At 44.5% G+C, this 25,407-nt stretch overlaps 1 protein-coding gene across 3 annotated transcripts in view; it reads right to left on the minus strand.

The window, feature by feature from the left end:
* The window catches only part of LOC8033104 (glutathione hydrolase-like YwrD proenzyme), a 61,658-nt gene extending 36,917 nt beyond the window's left edge, over positions 1-24,741 (minus strand). The window contains exons 1-5 of one of the 3 annotated variants that reach the window (XM_040501606.2): positions 24,555-24,741; positions 24,197-24,363; positions 17,439-17,558; positions 4,346-4,499; positions 14-167 (exon numbers count right to left, since the gene is read on the minus strand). In XM_040501606.2, coding sequence (XP_040357540.2) covers positions 14-167; positions 4,346-4,499; positions 17,439-17,558; positions 24,197-24,363; positions 24,555-24,595 — 636 coding nt within the window. In that variant the 5' untranslated portion in view covers positions 24,596-24,741. The remainder of the gene's footprint in view (positions 1-13; positions 168-4,345; positions 4,500-17,438; positions 17,559-24,196; positions 24,364-24,554) is intronic. The other 2 variants (XM_040212257.2, XM_040212256.3) reach the window with 2 other exon arrangements.
* Between the last annotated feature and the right edge of the window lie 666 nt (positions 24,742-25,407).

Here is a 25,407-nt window from a genome sequence, read left to right on the forward strand (position 1 = left end):
ATAGCTGATGTACCTTTTTACTTCCGAAGTTCTCCACAGTGTCGAACCATCCTTTGACGGCCCCGGGGACGGTAGCCGTAAGGCCGCTGTTGTCATCCGGAAGGTGTTTCTCGTCGAATCCCCTTGAGCGGAGCAGCTCCAAGGTCAGTTGTGCTGGACTCTTCCCGCTGGCCAGCCATATTAAAGATGTAAAAGTTTAGTGCTCATTTTTGACTTCCATTGCAATTCGTTTAGAAAAAAAAATACTTTAAAAAAATTAATTATACTGGGTTGATTTTTTATTTGGACGAAATTGAAAACCGTTCTTGTAGCAAATGTTTTGATCTATACATAAATTTGACTGTGAAAGGGCCAAAAACGGGTATCGACATCGGTCGCTCGTCACAGGTCAGAGGGTCTAGGTTCTAGATTTTTTAAAAATAATATTCAGTGTGCATTCTTTAGTTTCCATTACTAAATTAAAACCATTTCAAACCCATTTCAGATAGCCACTGTGGGATCGGAGCCTTAAGCGCGTGATCAGCCAGATCACTTTTGGTCTAAATTCAGTTTGATTTGCGGCAACAGCAATTCTGAACAACCTACACCCAGGCCTTCACACGTGCAAATGTATACGCACGCGTTGAACGGTGCAAAATATAGTGTACAATAGGCGTGTGCGACCAGTCAATTTTTAGTTCGAAGAGAATTCAAAATGAGTAGCGTTTTTTTACCTAATATTTCTTAATCAAATGTCAAATAGTTTCTGCAACCTTCACTAATTCTGCACCATGCTTAAACAAAAACCCAGCTGAACTCGTGAAGTTTGTTTCCAAGCGTTTTCTTGTCCACCTTTAGGCTTAGACAATTTTAATATAACTATATTTATTTGACCGCATCCTCGGAAAGTCCAATGCCTAAATTGGAGTGCCAGGTAAAAGACGGTTATGACATAAAATTAGGCACATGGTAGATGCCCAACTATACGTATTCGAGAGGGTTTATAAATAGTCTTGCTATATGCAAGACTCTAAGAAAAAAAGGGGTATATTGTTACACCCCTTGTAACATATAATACACCACAAAACTTCAGTTCGACGCACACCGCACTGACCTTGAATCGACGGTACAAACATTCACGAGCGGCTTGATAGCCCAGTTGTACAACGTATTAAAATAGTTAATGTACATGTGACTGACTGCAAAAGAATGTAGTCGGGGTTTCCTTAACCCTACTGCAAAACCTCGGACTTTTTTTTGTACTTTTTAATACCTACTTCAGCAGTTTAATAGGTTATTTCGCACTGTTATGAAGCCCCTCGTAAAAGTTAGGGCCGTCAGTTTGACGTCAGTGCGCTGTACGCAGACTTGAACGTAGTTCAACTACTCTGCTCACATTTCGGTAATTAGTAGTTTAATTTAATTGCTTTTTTAATTACTTTTACTCAAGTTACAAATTACTTTCGAATTTTAGTGGTTGTTTTGTCTATCAACAAACTATCCTGCACAAAGGAGATAAGATGTTGGAAGATCAGCTGATATTCGCAAAGAGGGGAAAGCATGTGGAGTAGGAAGGGGAGGGGGGGGAGAATACGGTTTAAAGAGTCCGACCCCCCCCCCCCCCCCCCCCCCCCCCACTGCAACAACTCTGCTACAACGCGCGGGGAGCGAAGAGACACGACGCAAGAGAGGCCCAGTAACTGCGGATTAGCGCCGAAGACTGGTGTTTCTCTGTGGGCCGAGGCTCAAGGAGACTCGACCCATCTGAAGAAAGGGCTGGTCCCCGCTTCTCCCCAACGTAAAAACTCTCGCCCACTACAGGAGGTGCACACCTGCATCCTCACTGAAGGGAGGCAGCAAAATGAAGCACATGCTCTATAACTCATCTGGTGCTCCCGTAGTTTGTGCTCTACTCGAAGAATCGCGTGCTCAAGGGCAACGCAAGAATTACATTTTTGCCGTTTCCTTTCCTCCCAAAACTCAGAATATGCAGATCTTCAAAGATTCAAAGATCGTTCGAGAAACCTTTAGTAATTCCCCCAACGTTTTTATATAAAAAATAATACACACGCGGTGTTGGAAACTACTCTATGTACATGGTACTTAAGTACTACTGTTGAGAAAAATTGTACTTTACTTGAAGTAAATTTGCTGAACCTGTACTTGTATTTTCCGAGGAAAGTAAAACTCCCGTCTTTAAGGTACATTTCCCGAATTTGAAAACAAAAAATGGCGGTATCCTTGTGTGAAAACGCGCTCTTTCCAGACGTCATCTACTCATTTCTCTGAGTGAAGTAATAGAGGCTGTAAGGGCGATGGAAATTGGTGACTTATAAGTTTATTGAGTCAAATAGCTCGTCAGCGAGAGTAAAACAACAACTCTGCGGCGACTCGACCTTATACAATATTTGCTGCCATTTCCGTAAAAAAATGATGCACCTTCGATTACCCCTGGAGCAATGCATACCAGTTAAATAAACATTGTATAGGGAACGAACATCATGAGAGGTTTTGTTAAAAGTGCTTTTACTTTACCTTGAAATATATTGTATTTATATACGTTACTTCAATTACATTGCACCCGGTGTACTTACTATTTCACTGGAAGTACATAACCTCTAAACAAGCAAACACTGTCTAAAAAAGCAAGCTCACGCAATGTTAAACCCTCAAAGTACAAATGACACATTCACAATACATCACTGGCCAAACAAACAAGAATGTACAAAACAAATAGGCACGCAGAAGCAGAACCAGCTATTAAAGCATTGCTGGGAAAAAAACAAGCCTATTCATATTTGGCTAGCACAATTTCGCTAACGGATCAGAACCTCTGTACTCTCTTTTTACCATAAAACATACACAAGTATTTTCAAAAGTAACTTCAAAAGTAATTCGCTACTTTTTTACGTTAATTAACAATTTCCTCAATTACTTTCTATTTAAGTAATTTCTACTCTACTCAAATTACTCTTGACGTCAATACTCAGTAACTCAACTTAATTACTTTTTTGAGTGACTTGTACATGTCTGGCTGTACGTCAAACTGAAGTTTCGGGGTGTATAACGTGTGGCAAAGGGTGTAAGGCTTATACCCTTTTTTCTGAAAGCGAACTATCCTTTATTCGATATCGAATTTGGGAAAAAGACAATCACGAAAGACGAACAGAGGTTGTCAGGACATTTCTGCCAAACATACAAGGTGTGCGTGTGTGTTTGTGTTCTGTTTGTTTTTTATAAGTTCTACAGGTTTGTTCTAAAAAAGTCGTGAAGGCTACAGTTTTGCCGTTTGTGCAGGTGAGTTATACGGCCAGGTGGACATAGTTATCAGGGGAGAATCGTAACGATCAGAGAGATAATTAAATATAATTTGTTAGTCATCTTTTGATGTTTCTGAAAATAAACATAGGGTTTCATTAGAATCTTGCTGAGCATCATCGAAAACCACTACATCAACTATTTAGGAAAATATAAGACAGGGGTAGCATTTTACGGCGTTCTGAAGAAACGCTCAGTTTGGACGCGTTTCTAGAATTCGGCTTCTTATCGGAGCGCATTGTTGCGGCCAGACGGTTGAGCCCGCGTTCGTGCTCCCTGGTGGTCACAGAGCAAAGCCACCCCACCGGGGAGCAGAAAGTACGGATCACGTGTGTTGCGCAGTCTAAGCCACTGGGGAGCAGGACCGCGGGCTCAAAGATGCGCCTCGATAAGAAACCGAAACCAAGAAACGCGTCCAAATGAAGCGTTTTTACGGAACGCCGTAAAATGCTGCCCCTGCGTTATATCTTTCTGAAGAGTCTTGATTTGGTTGTTTTCGATCACATAACAGCTACGAATGCCTCCGACATGGATTCCGGCGGGTTCCGGCGAGATTTTCAAACCGGAAGTAGCGTTACGTCATGTTCTCCTGCAAGAGGCCCATAATAGCCAGACTTTAATTTTCAAAATTTAATTATAATGTAATGAAATTCACAAAGTTCCCGTTTCTTTTAAATACATCAGGTGCGCGCGTGCCCCATCTTGTTTTAGAAGTATATTTTCCTCTCACGGACGCGACCGCGATATTCGTGCTTTACGAAGTGATGATCGCGGCAAGCTAGCCCCGTTGAGCGCGCTTCTTTAAGGACCACTAGTACACTGCGGAGAAGCATCACAACCAGAGCTCGCTCTCGCGGGGTTTGCTTCTCCGCAGCACACTGTTGCTCGGTAAGAAGCGCGCTAAACGGGGCTAAACCACCGCGATCAGCACTTCGAAAAAAAAAAAAACGAATAATTAAATTTTTATTAAAGCTAATATCGAAAAGCGTATAATGTTCAAGAGTACCTAGAAAAGAATTACGAATTCAATATAGGAACAGTGCACAACTTGCCGTCGATGCTTCGAACAGACTTGTCACTTGCATTGTAGAATATGCAGAAGCAATCTCCGCCGATTCCCGTGGCGTAAGGCTGCAGAACCTGAAGCACGGCCGCTGCAGCCACTGCAGCGTCAGCGGCGTTGCCACCTTTCTGTAGCACTTCTGTAACAGAAATAGAATAAGGACGACAGAAATTAACCTGCATCCCCAAAAAGTTGTGCCATCGTACGCCTGCGTCATCTCTTAGCGGGTTACGGCAGCGCTCCCGTAGAAGCCTATGTATTTAATATACAAATATGGTCATAACTTTGAAAATTTACGCTTTGAACACTTTGCCATGCTACGACACCATTCTATCGTATACCGTTATTCTTGTGCCAAAATTGTAAGATGATGAGGTGTAAACTGCGGGTTCCTCAGTCGAAGAAACTTTTTGAGGTATTGCCACTACAGATGGTATCCAAGTTAATAAAAGTCTACAGCTTATTCTTGGGTATAAACCGCTGGTTATGCTTGAATGAATTAACTAGGAGCCCTCCCCAATATTTTGGAAAATTTTGTAGTGTCTAAGATATGTATTAAATCTGTAGAAAAATATATTTCAGAGGCACCTCACGCATATCTTATAGAAACAGTGATGTTCAAACGAGCACTTTTAAAAATACAGCAAAATACTTGATTTGCCATTCGACTGCAGTAATCCAGAAGGATCTAAAATATGCTAGGTCCTTTTTTTTTTTTTCTCAAGCTATTTTTGGGAGGAGACCAATTTTCCAAAAAAGGATGATTCATTATTTTTTAGACATTTATGACCATTCATAGTGTTATACTACTGGCATAAATAAACTATACTTCGTTTCAGCTTCGGTCCGAGCGCGGCCGATGTAATGAGCCGAAGGGCCAATCAAACAGCGCAAAAAGCGCAGCGTCATGGTGTGCTCTCTGCGCTTCATAGGACTAGCCGGCGGAGGAGCGCGCACAGAGAGAGACGGCGAATACCGGCTGGTCCTATCAACTGCAGAGAGCACGCCATGACGTTGTGCCTCTTTCGCTGTTTGATTGGCCATTTGGCTCATAACATCGGCCGCGCTCGGACCGAAGCTGAAACGAACTATCGCACGATTGCGGACAAGTCACTGTCGTTTACAAGCTTGTGTCAACATCTGTCTACGCGCAAAAACAGAGCAACCGAAATGGCAAAACAAACAGTTAAAATAAACAAGAAAAAAATACAGCTTTCGCTTTCAGACTTTCATCAGAACGATAAGTGTAATTTATTGTAGCTCTTTTTCTCTTGTTATTTTCTTTCCTCAATTTATATCCACCAATGAAATCTTTCCACCTTAGCGTCCGAGCGAGCAGCGCGAAAAACCGTGATGACGCACAACAGGAACAAGAATGATAAATATTTGACTTTGCCCTCAAGGAGGCGATGTCCAAACTTTAAAGCTACAGGCCCAGTGCTTAAAATCAGGTCTCGGGGGTCTCAAACCGCCAACAGATTTCGAGGTTGAATCCCAGACCCCTTTGGAAAGTAGATCCAGCCATCGCGCCGCTAGCGACGAAATTAAGAACTAAACCTATGGGTACAACATGAATTACTTGGGGCTGTTTCTGACGCAGTGTTCGACTGTGTTAGCCGAACGCTCTGAAAACGTTTGGATGCATGTGCATGTTGTTAGATTAAAAGCAGGCTGCTTTCCAAAATATGTTCCATAGCTTCCTCCCCCCCCCCCTCCCCTCTCGCCGAGGTGACTACTTCAGAGACCCCCTGCCACCGGTGGGAGACCAAGCACTGTACAGGCCTATACAGTCGGTGAGAGGAATGAAGTGAATGGTCCTCCCATATCTTTTCACTTTAGCAGACCAAACGCAGGAGAGGAGGCGAGGTCCTCTTCAGCGTCCGCTCTGCTGAAGCGGTAAGAGTAAGGAGGAGTTTCCACTTCACTCATAAAGGGGCCCTGCAAGGACTTTTTTACTGCTTTTTAATTTGAACGGAACCAGAGCGCACTGAACGTAGAACAAAACTTGAAAGTATAAAACAGAGAGGACGAGGACGGGAACAGGACATCTTTCGTTTAGCAACAACATAGAATGGTACAACGATAAAACCGCCCCCCAAGGGTCTTGACGTTCTCAAAGAGGGAAAGGAGATACTAGTTTTAAAGGAAAGGGAATACACTAAAAGAAAAGTTTGAAAAGCGCGTCAGTAATCTAGTTATTTTCGATTACTTAGAATTAACCTTAGTCATCGTCAGTGATAATGCAGAATTATTCTTGTTTGCAGTCCAAAAAAGAGAATTGTGCTATAATTATAAGAGTTTAAAAATATGTAGCGTCATGACGAGGTGTCAATATTCTAGTCATCTCTGGTGTTAAGGATTTGACCTCTGTCTTTGTCAATGATAATGACGGTGCAGAAATGTTGTTGTTAACAGTCCCCATGGCAAATGACTCGATGATTTCTCTCCCAAATCTGTTGTTGTGCCCGCCCAGTATCTTAGTATTAGAAAAATGAGGAGTACAGTCATCGCGTGTGCGGCTGAGAACGACAATGGGGTGATACGACTCAGTTGAAGCCTTTGATGCTTCCAAGTTATGTTCTCTGAGTCGGTGGTTGACGCATCTCCCAGTCTATCTAATGTACTGACTGCCACAGCTTAGTGGAATCAAATAAATCTTCCTTTCTTCGCATTCTACGAACTTTTTTGCATGTTTTACATTGCACCCTCGGGGACTGTCAATCCCTTTAACCTTTTTGAACATCTGGTTGAGGCGCATACGACAAGAAAAAACCACACTCATGTCGGACTTAGACGCGATAGACCTTAAACGGTGCGCGGAATTGTGCATGTAGGGAATCACAGCGAAACGACCTTTCTTTTTTAAAACAACTTGCGGAAGTTGTGGTTTGATAATGAACCTCTCAAGGGTGGAGCGAAGTAGGTCAGCAGGAAAGCCTGCTTTTTTTAACCTCTGGTGCTGCAACTTGAGGCTACTTCCGGAGAAATGCGTGCATGACTTGGAGAATGAGGACTTGAAAAGTGACCTTACTATTCTATGCTTAACGGACTTGGAGTGAGCACTGGTGAAAGGGAGGACTGGCTTCTCCGACCTCTGCTGGAAGGCCCAACAAACACCTGAGGAATGAGGATGCAATAGTAAGTCCAGAAATTGTAATCCTTCCACTGAAGGATTTTCCCGGGTAAAAGTAAGCCCTGCCGCACAGTCTTTGAAAACTTCAAAGATGCTGTCAGCGGACGCAGCATCTGGATAAATGACCAAGTAATCGTCAACATACCTAAAAACTAGGCAACCCTGGAAGGACTTTTTTAACTGATCGTTGATAGCCCTGTCAACAAAAAGAAGAAATATTTCGCTAAGGACAGGTGCAAGGCAAGAGCCTATACAAACTCCTTTCTTTTTTCTGTAAATATTTCTTTCGTATTCTACCAAAGTGGACTGTAAATAAGTATCTATCAGGTCGATGAAGCCCTCAACCGAAACACCGGAGGAATTTTGAAAGTCGCAAATTCCGTGTTCATGGATTGCATTAGTCACAGAATCTAAGATGAGTTTTGGTTCTAGGCTGTAATACATATCTTCAATGTCGAAGGACATAACTGAGTGCGGGATGGAATAAAAATGAAGCGAATCGAAGCGGGGGATGAATTCAAGGGAGTTTTGGACTCTGAAAGGCTGAGGGAGGGTGATATTAGACAAATGTTTTTGTAGATAACGACCCAGGGGCTTTTGCCAACACCTAATTTCTGAAATTATGCTCCTGAAGGGAACTCCATACTTGTGAGTCTTTGCAGTAAAGAAAACAGACAAATACTGTTTGGCAGGACTACCAATGACGTTCTTAAGAGAGGTCAAGTTCAAGGAGGAACAAAGTTCCTTTGCCTTCGAACGCAGTCTACCATAAGGCCTAGTTTTTAAGCGCTCAAAATTCTTTGACAAGGCATCAAGAACCTTATCATTAAAAGCACTTTCCTCCAAAATTACAAAAACACCCGTTTTGTCCGATTCAAGTAATTTTAAGGGTTCTTGGCGAAGCTCTTGCACAGCCGCACGTAGTGGAAGCCTGCTTGGCCGAGGTGGTAGATGGTGACACACTGCAGGCACTGCCGAGCCCAGAAAGTCTTGCCCTTGATGTTCAGGTATAGACGACGCTACTTGATGCACAGAGGCTAGCTGGTCTACCTTCAACGAAGGAAGATCTGGAGCAAACTTTGGTCCCCTCGACAGCAGGTCCATTGTGGCAGCGGAGAGCTTTTTTGTAGAAAGCATCACAGGAGGTTCAAACTTGGTGGTCTTTACCTGTAGACACGAGGTGTTGACTTCCTTGAGCAGTTTATTCCACGATGCTTGAAGAAGACTGGCAGCAGCATCCATGATGAACTTGTACTCCACTCGGGCCCTGAATCCTTGTCCGAAAAGTTTCTCCATTTGGGAGGGAAGCACTCTTTCCATCACGTGAAGTTCATGAGAAATTTCTTTTCTCGTAATCTGCATTACTCGGTAGCATGAAGCCCAGTTGTTGCAGCGAAACCCAAATGCCAGCTCTACACAGGGATGAGGCAAATCCATGCGAAGGTAGAGGCCCAGTGAACGCAGTCGGAGACGCAGTTGGGTCATCTTTGAAATGAAGATGGCAGCTTCCAGAAAAGACACCGGATTGAAGACCGAAAAAAACGCAGTTGGGGTTTGGACGAAACATGTCTCGAAAAACGTTGTCAGTTACAATTGAAAACGAGCGTGTTGGTTAATAGATACAAAACTTGAAAGTGTAAAACAGAGAGGACGAGGACGGGAACAGGACATCTTTCATTTAGCAACAACATAGAATGGTACAACGATAAAACCGCCCCCCAAGGGTCTCGACGTTCTCAAAGAGGGAAAGGAGATACTAGTTATAAAGGAAAGGGAATACACTAAAAGAAAAGTTTGAAAAGCGCATCAGTAATCTAGTTATTTTCGATTACTTAGAATTAACCTTAGTCATCGTCGGTGATAATGCAGAATTATTCTTTTTTGCAGTCCAAAAAAGAGAATATTGCTATAATTATAAGAGTTTAAAAATCTGTAGCGTCATGACGAGGTGTCAATATTCTAGTCAACTCTGGTGTTAAGAATTCGACCTCTGTCTTTGTCAATAATAATGACGGTGCAGAAATGTTGTTGTTAACAGTCCCCATGGCAAATGACTCGATGATTTCTTTCCCAAATCTGTTGTTGTGCCCGCCCAGTATCTTAGTATTAGAAAAACGAGGAGTACAGTCATCGCATGTGCGGCTGTGAACGACAATGGGGTGATACGACTCAGTTGAAGCCTTTGATGCTTCCAAGTTATGTTCTCTGAGTCGGTGTTTGACGCATCTCCCAGTCTGTCCAATGTACTGACTGCCACAGCTTAGTGGAATCGAATAAACCTTCCTTTCTTCGCATTCTACGAACTTTTTTGCATGTTTTACATTGCACCCTCGGGGACTGTCGCTCCCATTAACGTTTTTGCACATCTGTTTGAGGCGCATACGACAAGAAAAAACCACACTCGTGTCGAACTTGGACGCGATAGACCTTAAGCATAATTTCAGAAATTCGGTGTTGGCAAAAGCCCCTGGGTCGTTATCTACAGAAACATTTGTCTAATATCATCCTCCCTCAGCCTTTCAGAGTCCAAAACTCTCTTGAATTAATCCCCCGCTTCGATTCGCTTCATTTTTGTTCCATCCCGCACTCAGTAATGTCCTTCGACATTGAAGATATGTATTACAGCCTAAAACCAAAACTCATCTTAGATTCTGTGACTAATGCAATCCATGAACACGGAATTTGCGACTTTCAAAATTCCTCCGGTGTTTCGGTTGAGGGCTTCATCGACCTGATAGATACTTATTTACAGTCCACTTTGGTAGAATACGAAAGAAATATTTACAGACAAAAGAAAGGAGTTTGTATAGCCTCTTGCCTTGCACCTGTCCTTAGCGAAATATTTCTTCTTTTTGTTGACAGGGCTATCAACGATCAGTTAAAAAAGTACTTCCAGGGTTGCCTAGTTTTTAGGTATGTTGACGATTACTTGGTCATTTATCCAGATGCTGCGTCCGCTGACAGCATCTTTGAAGTTTTCAAAGACTGTGCGGCAGGGCTTACTTTTACCCGGGAAAATCCTTCAGTGGAAGGATTACAATTTCTGGATTTACGATTGCATCCTCATTCCTCAGGTGTTTGTTGGGCCTTCCAGCAGAGGTCGGAGAAGCCAGTCCTCCCTTTCACCAGTGCTCACTCCAAGTCCGTTAAGCATGGAATAGTAAGGTCACTTTTCAAGTCCTCATTCTCCAAGTCATGCACGCATTTCTCCGGAAGTAGCCTCAAGTTGCAGCACCAGAGGTCAGAAAAAGCAGGCTTTCCTGCTGACCTACTTCGCTCCACCCTTGAGAGGTTCATTATCAAACCACAACTTCCGCAAGTTGTTTTAAAAAAGAAAGGTCGTTTCGCTGTGATTCCCTACATGCACAATTCCGCGCACCGTTTAAGGTCTATCGCGTCCAAGTTCGACACGAGTGTGGTTTTTTCTTGTCGTATGCGCCTCAAACAGATGTGCAAAATGGTTAATGGGAGCGACAGTCCCCGAGGGTGCAATGTAAAACATGCAAAAAAGTTCGTAGAATGCGAAGAAAGGAAGGTTTATTCGATTCCACTAAGCTGTGGCAGTCAGTACATTGGACAGACAGGGAGATGCGTCAACCACCGACTCAGAGAACATAACTTGGAAGCATCAAAGGCTTCAACTGAGTCGTATCACCCCATTGTCGTTCACAGCCGCACATGCGATGACTGTACTCCTCATTTTTCTAATACTAAGATACTGGGCGGGCACAACAACAGATTTGGGAGAGAAATCATTGAGTCATTCGCCATGGGGACTGTTAGCAACAACATTTCTGCACCGTCTTTATCATTGACAAAGACAGAGGTCGAATTCTTAACACCAGAGATGACTAGAATATTGCCACCTCGTCATGACGCTATAGATTTTTAGACACTTATATTTATAGTGCAATTCTCTTTTTTGGACTGCAAACAAGAATAATTCTGCATTATCACTGACGATGACTAAGGTTAATTCTAAGTAATCGAAAATAACTAGATTACTGATGCGCTTTTCAAACTTTTCTTTTAGTGTATTCCCTTTCCTTTAAAACTAGTATCTTCTTTCCCTCTTTGAGAACGTCGAGACCCTTGGGGGGCGGTTTTTTCGTTGTGCCATTCTATGTTGTTGCCAAATGAAAGATGACCTGTTCCCGTCGTCGTCCTCTCTGTTTTATACTTTCAAGTTTTGTATCTATTAACCAACACGCTCGTTTTCAATTGTAACTGAACGTAGTAACTTAATGAAACTTTTTTTTTTATTTCGCTGTATTTTAAAAGTTATAGGCGAATTAAAATTACAAAAACAAGCAAAAAATAACCTCCTTCATGACGTCCTTGGTTGCTTGAGTGGCCGTGAACTAGAGGAGGGGTAGTGAGTTCAGCGAGCGGTCACGGCTGCCGCACTCCGTGTCGACGTCTCGAGAGAGCGCCACTAAAGCATGTTCTGCATATACGGCTCTGATGTTTTGGCTCGGCTGTATGAAGCGGGCAGCCAGGGCGGCTGGCATTGCGTTTGCTGCGCGATTAAACACCAATTCGGCATGACACTTCATTGGCCACAAACGACAGCAAACATGGGGTAAAGATCAGTTCAGAACGGGAGCCGCTTCGCGCTGCCATACCGCCAAAAGGCCAAACCGCAAGCCAAAGCTGCTCGCCGAAGGGCTTGGGAACGCTCGGAACCGGTCGGATCCTCCGGTGCATACGACCGCAGCGCCGCCCAGTACATACGGGATCTTTCTATGCTAGTCGCTCGTTGATGCCTGATCCCATTACACCTTTCCAGTACGCGCCGCCTTTTCCACCGCTTGGTGGCGGGTATGTCGACAGGTCATTTCTTGTTTTTGTACTTTCTAAACTGCATTTGTTTATTTTCTGATCTAAAATAGTCAACATAAACTACTTTTATAAATAATTGAAACGGTTCGCGCCCCTTATATTTTATATTTTGACAAAAAAGATGCTTTTAGCGGCTCTAACCAGCAGTAAGCCCAGGACCTAAGACGTCACATATCGCGTGCTTTAGGCACCGCAGGTTGCCCCCGTAGGTGCAGGAGGTTTCCGCGTCGTCCGGTTAAAAAATGGCGCACTGATACTCTCTCCATGCCCGCTGGCTTGCCCGAAACCCAAGGGACGTGGAAACTGCAAAAAAGGTAAGCGCTTATATGTGATTGCAGGGCCCCTTTAAACGGGCTCTGCAAGGACTTATTACTGGTTTTTAATTTGCACCAAACCTAAGCGCACTAAACGTAGTAACTTAATGAAACTTTTTTCCTCAAATTTCGCTTTAAAAGTTATAGGCAAATCAAAATTAAAAAAACAAGCAAAAAATAACTTCCTTCATGACGCCCTCGGCCGCTTGAATGGCCGTGAACTAGAGGAGGGATAGTGAGCACAGCGAGCGCTCACGGCTGCCGCACTTTGTGCCGACAGCTCGAGAGGCCGCCACTAGAGCATGTTCTCAATAGTATGTACGAAGCGGGCAGCCAGAGCGGCTCCCATTGCATTTGCTGCGCGATTAAACATTAATTAGGCATGACACTTCATTGGCCACAAACGACCGCAAACACGGGGTAAAGATCAGTTCAGAAAAGGGTCACTTCGCGCTGCCATACCGCCAAACGTTCGAACCGCAAGCCAAATCTCCTCGCCGATGGCCTTCGGATCCCACTGCACCTAACTAGTATGCACCGCCTTTTCCACCGCTTGGTGGCGGGTATGTCGACGGGTCATTTCTTGTTTCCGTACTTTATACATTGCACTTGTTTTTTTTTTTTCTGATCTAAAATACTGAACAAAAACCACTTTTATAAAAAACTGAAACGGTTCGCGCCTTTCATGTTCTGTATTTCGACTAGAGAGAAGCTTTTAGCGGCTCTGACAAGTAGTAAGCCCAGGACCAAAGACCTCACATATCGCGCGCTTTCGGCACCGCGGGTCGCCCTCGTAGGTGGAGAAGGTTTCCGCGTCGTCCGGTTAAAATATGACGCACTGGTATTTAGTTACTCTCTTCTGTGCCCGCTGGCTTGCCCGAACCCCAAGAGACGTGGATACCGCACAAAAAGTAGACGCTTAAATATGATTACAGCCTGGACACTTTAACCTATTCCATCGATGTTCTTCATTTGAGATCTAAAAATATAACATGCGATTTTCATGGCATAACACAAAAAAAGCAAACGAAAATTTATCTTTACCCACTTTAAAACCAGGGACCCAGGAACCAAAAAGAAAAAAAAAACGGAAAACGTATTATACATTTATTAAAAAATTGTTGGAAAATAGTCTCTACCGTGAACCTGATAAATTCTGGCGATTTGTCAGGCTTGAGGAAGCACACGATCGAAAGAGTCAGCAAGAAATATTTATTTACGTACTGATACCGGACTACGTTACAAATTCTTAAAAAGTCGCTAACATATTCCAAAATTACTTTCGCGAATGCTATTCCAAAGAAGAATTCAGTAGGAAGTCTTCAATCTGCGCTACTGGTTGTAACGAGATTTTCACATTTAGTGAGGTCGATACTAATGAAATTTTAGAGGCAATTCAAAAATTGAAACCAAAGAAGTCAGCGGTGGCTGATACTCTACCTAGCTTTATTATTAAAGGATGTGCCGATTTGCCTGCCTCCTTACTTATGCACATATTTATTCTATCGCTGAGAAATGGTGCTTTCCAATGTCTTTGGAAAAGGTAAGTGGTACTGCCAATACACAAAGCCGGTGACGCCCGTCTAGGGTGGATAACTACCACCCTTTGTCTTTGTTGTGTTCTTTTTCCAATTTTTTTAGATAGTTTTACATGCCCGTCTTTCGTTTTACTTTAGTCAAAAAAGCTAAGCATTCTTCAGCATGGATTTATAAAAGGGCGTTCATATAGAAACGATCCTTTCTTCTCTTCTTCATTGAACTGTCCCATTTTGTTCTTACAAGTGGGCAAGTTGATTTTGTGTATTCTGGCTTATCAAAAGCCTTTGATAAGGTAAATTATGACTTAGTCTTGTATAAGCTCTCTTTATACGGCGTTTAGTCGTCTTTTTTAAAAATTGTTTCATAGTTATCTGTCTGATAGGAAGAGTAGAGTAGAAATCTTGGATAAGCTTATCAGATGTATTGTATCAGATGAATTTGGTTCTTGAGGGAACCAAATTCGGTTCCCTCAGGAACCGAATTTGGGGCCGCTATTTTTTTCTTATAGTCATCAGTGATATAGAATTGTGCATACGAAATGCGAAACTGCTCTCATTTGTGGACGATATGAAGCTTCATCTTAGAATCCACTCCAAAAATGATTGTGCTCTTTTGCAAGAAGACGTATCACGTATATCAAGCTGGTGCTCATGTAACGTTTTGCTGGTCAATCCAGATAAAACAAAAGTGCTGTCTGTGTGTAGAAAATGCGAAAGCATTTTACATCAATATTTTATCGGCAATTCTACTATTGAACGTGTGGAACAAGTTCGTTACCTTGGTGTTTATTTTGTTAGTAATCTTACCGTTTCATTTCATGCTACACTAATTGTTGTTTCTGCCTTTAGAACAATAGGGATGATATCGCGTTTGACGCACGACTTTTCAAATATAATGTGCGTAGTTCGATTGTTTTCTTTCCTAGTACGAGTTAAACTCCAGTTTCGTAGTTCAGTCTCGAATTCGTGAACAATAACCGACGCTGCACGTGTAGAAAAAGTTCAGAAGTGATTTAAATGCCTTGTTTACGATATATATTTTGAAATAAAATGTTATTATGATTATGAATACATACTTATAGAATTTTCACGACAGAAATTGTCAAAAAGAAGAAATTCTCGTGACATTACATTTTTATACAAAATGGTTCGCGGCCAAAAAGATAGCAATCTTGTATCGTCTTTAAACTTTCATGTACTGTCGTGAGCAAAAGTCTGGATAACACGGGAGCGCCGACCGAATTGCATCGCCGCGCTCCCTGACGGCGCGGCGCCTGGTGCCGAGACCCGCGCAATGCGCACGCGCGTCCTTTCTTATCTGCTGGCGCACTCGTTCGCTCGCTTCAACGCGATGCGCTCCTGAGCGATTAAATGGGCGCTAGGTGCCGTCCCGGAAACCAAGATTCTGAGAGCCTCGCTCACCGCTCGGGACGAGCTGGCGTGCTCCGTGGCACGCGCCGTTCGCGCACATCTTTCCCGCGACTCGGCGACGCGTTAAAAACTGTCGCTTCTATTGATGCAGCCGCAATGAATTGTAGAACTTGTATTCGCGTGCTCGAGGCAGAATTCGACTTCTTTCCGAGTGATCATGCACGCGCGGTAAAGTGGTGAATGACGAGCAAAAAGAAAACGCCAAATAAGAAAGAAACTATTTCAACCCCCCTCCCAAGAAAAAACAAGAAACAAAGCGGAAGGAAAAAGAGGCGCTGATTCAGTTTGGGTGGCTTGTAATTTTTATATTGTTGATAGCGTCAGAAAGAACCGAAAAAGCATCACTTTCCTGCAAAATGTTGCAATTCTGTTGTGTAATCGCAAAGCAGAAATGGAAATATTTCCCCTCTGCAGCCGTGCGCGGCGGCCATGGGAAACGCGCCGTGACAGTGACGCGGGGATCGCGGCAGCTCAACGCTTCACGAAGAGCAGTAGAGAGAGAAAGAGTAAACATCCTTGAGGAGAGCGCTCGGAAACCGGTGCATCCTCACGTCGACGACACTGAGCACGTCATTCGGAGAGTTGAGGGGTGCCGGAAACTTGAAGCTTTGCTATTGTTTAAAATTATAATTAGGGCACACAGATTAAGTCGCTTTTCTGTTCTTTACTTTAGAAGTGTCGGAGAACAACTCCTATAATTATTTGGCCATTGTCCGGAAATCGTTGCATAGCCGCTTTCTTTTATGACTTCCGGTACAAGTCATCACAGCTGATGTCAAACTGAACATTTTAAGGTCACTTCGCGAACAACCATGCTGAGAATTTGTGGCCAGTACCGTTTTTTTTTTGTTTTTTTTTTTTCTCGTTGTTTTCTTGACTTCTTGACCCTTTACAACGCGTGCATAATAAATTGAGCAGCAGCTGTTTGCATAGTAGCCGGGGCAAATATAGGGGGAAGCTTAAATATAACGAATGGAGCGAAGCGACAGTTTTTAACGCGTCGCCGAGTCGCGGGAAAGATGTGCGCGAACGGCGCGTGCCGCGGAGCACGCCAGCTCGTCCCGAGCGGTGAGCGAGGCTCTCGGAATCTTGGTTGCCGGGGCGGCACCTAGCGCCCATTTAATCGCCCAGGAGCGCATCGCGTAGAAGCGAGCGAACGAGTGGGCCAGCAGATAAGAAAGGACGCGCGTGCGCATTGCGCGGGTCTCGGCACCAGGCGCCGCGCCGTCAGGGAGCGCGGCGATGCAATTCGGTCGGCGCTCCCGTGTTATCCAGACTTTTGCTCACGACAGTACCAGCCCGTGCCGTTAGAAACTCAAGTGTGTTTTATACATCTATTCAAACAAGACTCTCCCCTTTCGCTCGAATTAAAATTTGTTTAAATGAATTTCCAACTCATGTAGAGACGTCTTTAAATTTTTCTGCGTTCAAACGACAACTTGATATGCATATTTTTGGTTACTGATTTGTGAAATGTTTTAACTTCGAAGGCATATGTCGTTTGAGATTTCGTACTGTTTCCTTGTTTTTGGTTTTTCTTTTTCTTTTTTTTTACTTTTATGTGTCACCACACTGTAACCAATGGGTTTCTGAAGCATGATAAAAATAAAGGATTATTGCTATTATTAACATAAAGGGCAAAGGGGGACATAGAAACATATGTGTGTATTTTTTTTTCTCCCAGTTTTGTTTAGGGTTTTCAAGACGTTTAAACCTTGCCAGTTCTTCTGCATCTTCTGTGTACGTCTAATAAGCAGTCGATGCGCAACGTAAAATTATTAAAACAAGCGTGACTGAAAAGAGTCTCAAGTTTTACATACCGACTGCAGCGGCGGAGGCCAAGGGTTGATCAGTGCTCGCTCCGGCTTTTGAACCAAGCACCGGTGATCTCCGGGAGTTGAATTCTACAGACTCGCCCATTGGATGCACTTTTCCCAGTCCTTGTGGTTGTCGTGCAAAGCAATGCGAGCGCCCTTAAGCCCACCGCTCCTTCGTTTGCAAACCACGAAGTCACGCGCTCACCGAGCAGAGTTAGCAAGTTACAGCAGTCGATATCAGACATACTGTCAGCACGATAACAGGATAACAAATGGGATGGCGTCAGCCACAATCAGCGCTCGGGCAAGGCTCAGCTGCACAATCGTTGTGAACTGAGCTAACTGGAGCGGCGCAATCCCCACCCCTTGCCCGTTTCGTTGTGACGTGTTTCGTACCGGCACGCGTTCGTTGTAACCTCTGGTGTACGCTAAAGGGGTACTGCGGCGTTTTCTTCATAGTCCCCGATTTGCTGAAAATGTGCTAAACACACCGACAAACGTCGCTAAAGTAATAACCCAAATATTTGGCGAAAATATTTCTTTTTGCGAAGTTATTGCATTTACAATTTCGGTCCTTATCGGATTATTAAAAGTGAAAAACTACTGGCAACAATGAAAAAGTGATGTCAGGGGAAGGCAGGGGTTCACTCTTTACGCTGTAGACTTTGTTCCTAACTGATTACAAACCGTTTCACGGTGTCAAATGCATGATTTGGGAGTTCACTCCAGCACCCGCGCAGCAGTACGAAACAAATTATCGATGAAGTCCATTTTGAGACTGCCCGCTCGACCCGCCAGCCTGCCTTCCCGTGACGTCATAGCATTGGAAGCGCAGGACTATTTTAATCTTGGTTTTGAAGTCATTTTCATTTGCTGATTTTACAATAACTTGTATAAATTTTGCGATACTAAATAGCATACTGGGAAGATTAAAGGCCGTCGATATCGAAAATATAGTTTGTTGGGGTAGCTCAAAAGAATCGCCGGAGTACCTCTTTAAGCGCCGTTCACAGACCTCAAAGGTTCAAAGGAGTTAATTGGCTTAACTTCCTTACAGCCGAAAGCTTGAAGCAGCCAAAGGGCAGAAGCCCGAAGAACCAAGTACTGGCTGCCTCCTCGGCTGTACTTTAACAAGTGAAGAACACATAATAATGATAACATATACATACAGGTGAGGTGGGTTGTCTACAAAGTACAGCTGGTCACAGGATTTACACATCACTGTACCGCACCTAGTTTCTGAATTCAGCGACACTTTGTGCCCTCCTAGTAACAATTGGCACAGAGTTTCATAGCTCGGGGACTTTGACAAAGAGGGTGGAGGAGGCACTAGTGGTGCGTGCAAGTCGCTGATAAAGCCTCAGTGGGTCCCGCCTTGACCGGTGCCGGTAATCTTCTGGGATGGAGCAGTCACCGTGCAAAAACTTGTACAGGAGTACCCGCCTGGAGAAGAGTCTACATTTGTCAATTCGAGGCCACCACAGGGTCTGTAACCGCCTCTCGTAGGTTACAGTTTTCATGCCCTATCCTGAATATGCAGAGCAGTCTGTGAGCCTTTCCTCTATACGGACGTGAGCCGTTTTTGGAAGTCGGTTTGATGGGGGCTCCAGAGCCCGTTTTCTCGAACGCGAACCGTGGTAAGTTAACTATTGTCCCTAGAAGGGGAATTCTAGGTCACGTGACTGGGAGAGCAGGGGCGCCGAGGGAGGAGCAGTACCTAGAAGCAAAATGGCAGCGGCGTCGCTTAATGAAGGCTAATAGTTCTGCTTGGTTCTGCTGAACATTCATTTCGATCCGGATGTTATATTAATGACGCACCATCAACCTATTAGCACGTCAAGCAAAGCGATAGTTCAGAGGGACTGCTAAACTAACCGACGGCCACATTACGCGAACGCATCACTCTTCAGCAGTCCGGGATCCAAGACATATGACGGTACATAGGCCTTGCAAGTGTTTTTATGGTGAGTAAAAAAATGTTTTGCGAACGAATGTTGGTATATATTTATACTAACACGTTTAATTTGTTACACTATGCACGCCAACTCGTGAGCAGCGATTAATTTGCGGAGAAAGGGGGTTATCCTCAATAAAGTCTTCGTTCCGGGTGCACAGCTGAGACATTGTACTGTTTTTTTTTTTTTGTTCACGGTGCGCCGACAGTATGTCGACAGTATGCCGACAGCATCGAGGTTTCTACATATCCCCGGTGGCCAGCCATTCAACGGTGACGAGAAGCTTAGCTTCTCGTCACCGGTGGACCGGTTGGGCAAACGGAAGAGAGGGCAAACAGTTGAGATCAGCAGGAATCGCAGAAACGTGCGTTGCAAGGAACAAAAACGAGACTACAGCACCGGGGTTGCCAGACTGGAAGGAACACGGGAAAGTTATGCGTTGTTCATGGCGAAACATATTGAAGGAAATGTTTCTTACATTTTCGAATATTCGTCGACAAACTGTAGCATAGTTGCTAAAATTTCTTTGTGCTATCGGAAGCAAATAAATTGGTCTTCAAGTACAACAGTACTATATTTTGATTTAAAATACCATACTAGATCGATGACAACCAGCGGAAAAAGAGAATAAACAATATGACTGGCTTGTTTCACCGATAGATGGCGCATCTTATTGCCCATTCAAAAATAATTATTGTTGTCCTATATCCAGCCGTTTATTACAGTACCTAGGTACTTTTTCCTCTCTAGGCACCGTGGTTTACCAAAATGGGTTTACCATCGCTTCCAGAAAACCGGCCCAGATGGTGGCACAGTATTCCAAGACTTGCAGTACGAGACAGGTCTACAGCGTGCAGAAGGCGTGGTGCGGCATGGCCCTTCATGTTCGGGTTATAAACTCTCTTAGCCTGTTTGCTCTTTTGCAGACATAGTCGACGTGTGATCTGAAAGACAGGCTTCGATCGAAACTGACGCCGAGAAGCTTGCTCTCGGTGACCTCCTGTAGACGTCTACCGTAAGCCAGGTAGGTCACATCGGCCGGTATACGTTTTCGAGAAATTTGTAAATACATTGACTTGCCTTGATGAAGTAACAGGCCATTACTATCAGACACCCTGGAAATCTTGAGGAGGTCGACTGCAATATCCGCCGGTCATTAGTGGACTGGATGGTGTGGTAAAATATGCGGTCGTCAGTATACCATAGGATGTTTGATTCAATGTCAGACGCTAGGTCGTTAATGTGCATGTTAAACAGAAGCGGCCCAATCACGGATCCCTGTGGCATACCAGCTTTCATATCGTGCCACTGTCCAGAGGCATCTTGGTAGCAAACTCGCTGGCGGCGATTTGTCAGAAAGTCCATTTCAGGGTCGTCCCAGATACGCCGAATCCCGGGAGCTGAGGTGACGTTGTGGCTAGTGCTGTCAAAAGAACTTGAGAAATCCAGAAAAAGAACGTCAGCTTTTTTGGAGCTGACGAGGGCTCACGAAGGTTCCTCGTGCTTCTTTTTCGTTTTTCTGAGTTCCCCCAATGAGTGTTGAGAAACAAAATCAAGCGAGATGCTCAGTGCTGCCCTGCCATGTTCTTCGATGATCGGGCTACAGAGCGGTTTGCACCACTCAGGTCATGGTTCAGGATGGAATGTAAAGTTTCAGAACTTCTTTTTTTCCTGGAGCCGTGTTGGGTGATGCAGAAGAGATTGATCGTTCAATGTGCTCGGAAATTTTACAACAAATTAGACAAAAAAGTTTTGCAATAAAATACAGGTGAGACTAATTGGACGGTAGTATTCAAGAGCATCCAAGGGTTTACCTGACCCTTTGTGGAAAAGGATCACGTGTGCTATTTTCCACTCCTGAGGGATGAAGACCCGGGAAAATGTGTTGTTGTACACATTGGCCAGAGGAAGGAAAACAGCAGTGGCACAGGCCTTGAGCAGTGATGGGGGTATGACATCTGGATCGGGTGAGACACTGCTCTTCAGCTTGGAGATGGCAGATTCAACTTCGTCTGCTTTCACAATATGAGGATAGAACACAGGAGTGGCCTACGTGCGAGTCAACTGGTCTGCCGAGTGGCTGCCCCCTTGCGCACTAGGACAGGGGTTTTTGGAAGTAGGCACTACCTTGCTGAAGTATTCGCTGAATAGCTTCATAATGTCCTGTGAATTTTCAGAGGCCATACTCAAGGTGGTGTTGGGTAGCGGTGCTATGCCTCTGCTGGGAGCGGAAGAACTGCCAGAAACACTTTCGGGCATGTTCTTGCCTGGGCGGCGGTGTCACAAGGGTGTATCTGGTAGGATACACGTATCTCCTTTTTCAGTGTTCGAAGGAGGTCCTTTTATGCTGACCAATGTTGTAGGCCTTGACTTCTCAATACCTTTCTGAAGAGGCACTTGGTATTGATTGATGGGACCTGTGATCCACGGTTTAACTTTCTTGTTTTTTTTATGTAAGTTTTGAGTATTTAGAGTCCTTGCGGGCTGCCCAGAACATGTCGTAGAATAAGTCCCAAGAATTGTAGTCGGTCAGAAAGTCCATGCATAGGAACCACGAAGCTGAGGCTACCAAGTGTTCCAGAGTTTCATGTCCGTCCCTGTTGAACAAAAGAACCTGCTTCGAGACGAAATGTTTCCCTGTACAACCAAGGTTTCCACACAGATGAGACCCGATGTGGTCGGAGTTTCATATGGGTGGTGAATCCAATACCGATTGTAATTGAGCCGGGTTTCGGCAAACCATAAGATCTACGGTATGATTCAGGTCGTCGCCATGAATGTGTGTTTGGAAGCGGACAGCCTACGTCAGGGTCGTATAGTGCATCCAGTCCAATAACTTTGCCTTGTCTCATTAGTTGCCGTCGGGTCCCCGGAGTTTTATTTGATATGTAAGTTGAAGTCACCAATTAGTAAGATGTTCATGACGTGGTCGCCCTGAGAGCTGATTCGACCAAAAACCTCACAAATCTTAGAAAAGACACCGTGCCCTGAGGTTTGGGGTATATCGAATGAGCCGAGCAGCAGTTTTGTTGCAGCAGCAGTGTTTGCTGCTCTTAGGCCAGGTCAGCCTGGCCACCCCTGGCTTAGACTAATATGTTTAAATGGCTGCGAAGTTCTAAATTACTGGACTTAGAAGAAACAACGCCATTTTCAAAACTAATTGAAACATTTTACCCTTTAAACAGGCAGCATGTAGGAGAGGAGTTTGAAAATACCTCCTTGATCTTCATGAGAGATGCTCGTGAATGTGCCCAAAATGACAGTGGTTGCTATATTACAATCATACTCAGTCTTAATTATTTCTTGTATTATTTGTATGCAGAAGTCTGTTAGTTTGGGACACGAGAGTTCAGTTATTAGCAGAGGTTGGACGATGCGGTTTGAGCCCTATACTTCGTTTCAGCTTCGGTCCAGACGCAGCCAAGGCTACAAGCGCGAGCTCCGGACTTTCAGCATCCCTGCCAAGCACGCGCGCTCGTGGAGTGCAAGCACTGTTCTGGGCCACATGCTCGCGATAGTAGCATCGGCTGCGTCTGGACCGAAGCTGAAACGAAGTATAAATACCACCAAGATTAATTTGTTGTATGTTTTGCTTCATTGTTCAAATCCCCATATTTAAGATGGGAGCAAATAAATAAATTGAAAAAAGAGTCAGTAAAACAAGGGGTCATGAAACGATGTCGGGTTGGAATGCTGATGACTTTGAAGAGGCGAATTGGTCCTAGTCTGAATGTATGGACACACAGTATAGGTAGTGATAATAAACCATCTATAAACAGTAAATTATAGGTAAAGGTTAAAAATGGTTAAATTGCGCACAAATAGAAAGGAACAGGGGAGAGGGAAGAGAGAAGGGACAAGTGCAAATTCACAACTTGATGTATTGAAGGAAGAAAAAATAACAGCCCGCTGTATAATCTCGAGCCAAGGCAACACTGGCACGGGGGCACCCGAGCACGCGAAAGACACACACAATCATCCACGCTCATCTGATTGTAAAAAGGCGATTTCTTAGTTGGTTAATGCCACAGAAGGTTGACTGACACAACGCTCGCCTAGGCGGAGTATACTAAAAGCTTCAAAAATTTCCCTACTGTGTTTTTCGTGGAATCTACCAATTAAAAACTTCAATGCACATCACGCGTCGTGGGGGTCGAAATCAAATACTGGACGCGGCCACTGCATCGCAGATAACGCACTCACGGCCGGCCTCCTTCTTGCCAATCCGCCTGACGCGGTGACCCGTCGGGCTGATAATCAGGGTCAGGACTGTACGTCGCTAGACGCAACGTGGTATTCGCCAAGACGCGATGCACATGGGCGGTGCTCGACGACACATGGGGCACCGACAACATCCCGGTAATCATCAAACTTGGCCGGAGGTCCACGGCTCTCTCCAAACGTACTGTCAACACAGTCCGGGGGAAAGAGAAGGGCAGAGGGGAGGATGAGGGACGACGAGGAGAGAAGTAGGGGGGGCGAAAGGAGGAGGAGAGGAGGGCAGGAGGAGGAGGGGAAGGAGGAGGAGGAGGGGAGGAGGTCGAGAAGAGATTGGACGAGGAGTAGGAAGAGGAGGGAGGAGGGGAGGAGTTGAGGACGAGGGAGGAGGGGTATACTCTCCCCTTTGTACCCTTTCCTTCTCCTCCTCAAATGCTGCGCTCTAATTTAGCGTTACAGGGTGTTGTAAACGTCTTTCATTTTCTGGTCGATTATTTGAAGGTCATTTTGGCACTATCCCACACCGTCTGATGATAGTTATACAAAGAGACAGAGGGGGGAAATATTGGCGGGGAGAAAAAGTCATACCTTTGGTTTCTATACTAGGTGGCGCAAGCAACCACCCGTTAGAAAGGGTACATCCGTTAGCATCCATCGATGGAGGTTTCCCAAGCATCGTCGGATCCCCAAGCACCGGGGGGGGGGGGGGGGCGGGGGGAGGGGGGGGGAGAGGGGGAGGAGGAAGGAGGGGAGAGCTGGAAAGGCAGGGGATGGAGGCAGAATAATGTTTAATAAAGGTAAATGTGTTTAGAGCAATACAGAAAAATACATAGTGGTAAGCAGACAAGTGTTGACAGCTAATCTTCATCATAAGCTCTCCCGAGCAGTCTCCAACGGGCACAGTGCGCACTCGTGTTTTCCAAAGCACTCTAAAGGTCGGACCTACCGTTCTTTGACGAAGTGGTGACCGTGTGTGACTACCAGCATGCGAAGTAGCACTGGCAGCGTGGACGACAGCTGTTCTCTCGCCCCCAACTCACCCTCAACAAGCGGTGTGGCCAGAGTGTTCCTGTCTTCTTTTCTACCGTCTTCTAACCAGCCTGTAACCGTGATCTCACCCTGAGCGCATCCAGTCCAACTCCTATCAGCTTTCTCTTGCACAATCTTGGGCCGTTGACCCTCCTCCTAGTTTCCTGGCTGCACATCTTGTTTTTTTCAAAGGCTGCCCTAAGAGGACGCGAGGGTAGGATATCTTAGCGATAAGTCGCCCTCTTTTGTGTTATCTCTTGAAAATAACACAGAATTACATATGCTTGGAGGTTGAGTCACTCGCAGAAACAGGAGGCTGCGTTATCCAGGTTTCCACGACAGCGATTGCTCTTTTAACGGCTTTGGAAACAAGTTAATGAAGGTTTTCTATGTTTTATTTTAAGTGAAACATATTCTTTATTATATTGTGCAAGGCAGGTAAGCTGTGCATCAGTGATTGACAATCTAAAATCTTTGGGGATATTGGGCCCCCTACTGAAAAGAAGTTCTATAAATTTATTTCTCATGTGTTTTTTGGACACTTTGCTCATATCAAAACTTATTATTTGATATCAGTTTCATATGTCACATATCAGTTTCAGCTAGGCTAGGTGGCGCTAGATATCACCGAATTCCATGTGCTGCAAAAATATTTTTACTTGCTCAAGCCACCATGTAGATACATTCCGCATACCACCAGCTGAACATATACATTGAGCAATACACATATACGGCCCAACAACCATGAATTCAACAGCACACCCGATAAC

This window comes from Ixodes scapularis, unplaced genomic scaffold, assembly GCF_016920785.2.
Source record: "Ixodes scapularis isolate PalLabHiFi unplaced genomic scaffold, ASM1692078v2 PGA_scaffold6__148_contigs__length_123643588, whole genome shotgun sequence".
Taxonomy (NCBI): Eukaryota; Metazoa; Arthropoda; class Arachnida; order Ixodida; family Ixodidae; genus Ixodes; species Ixodes scapularis.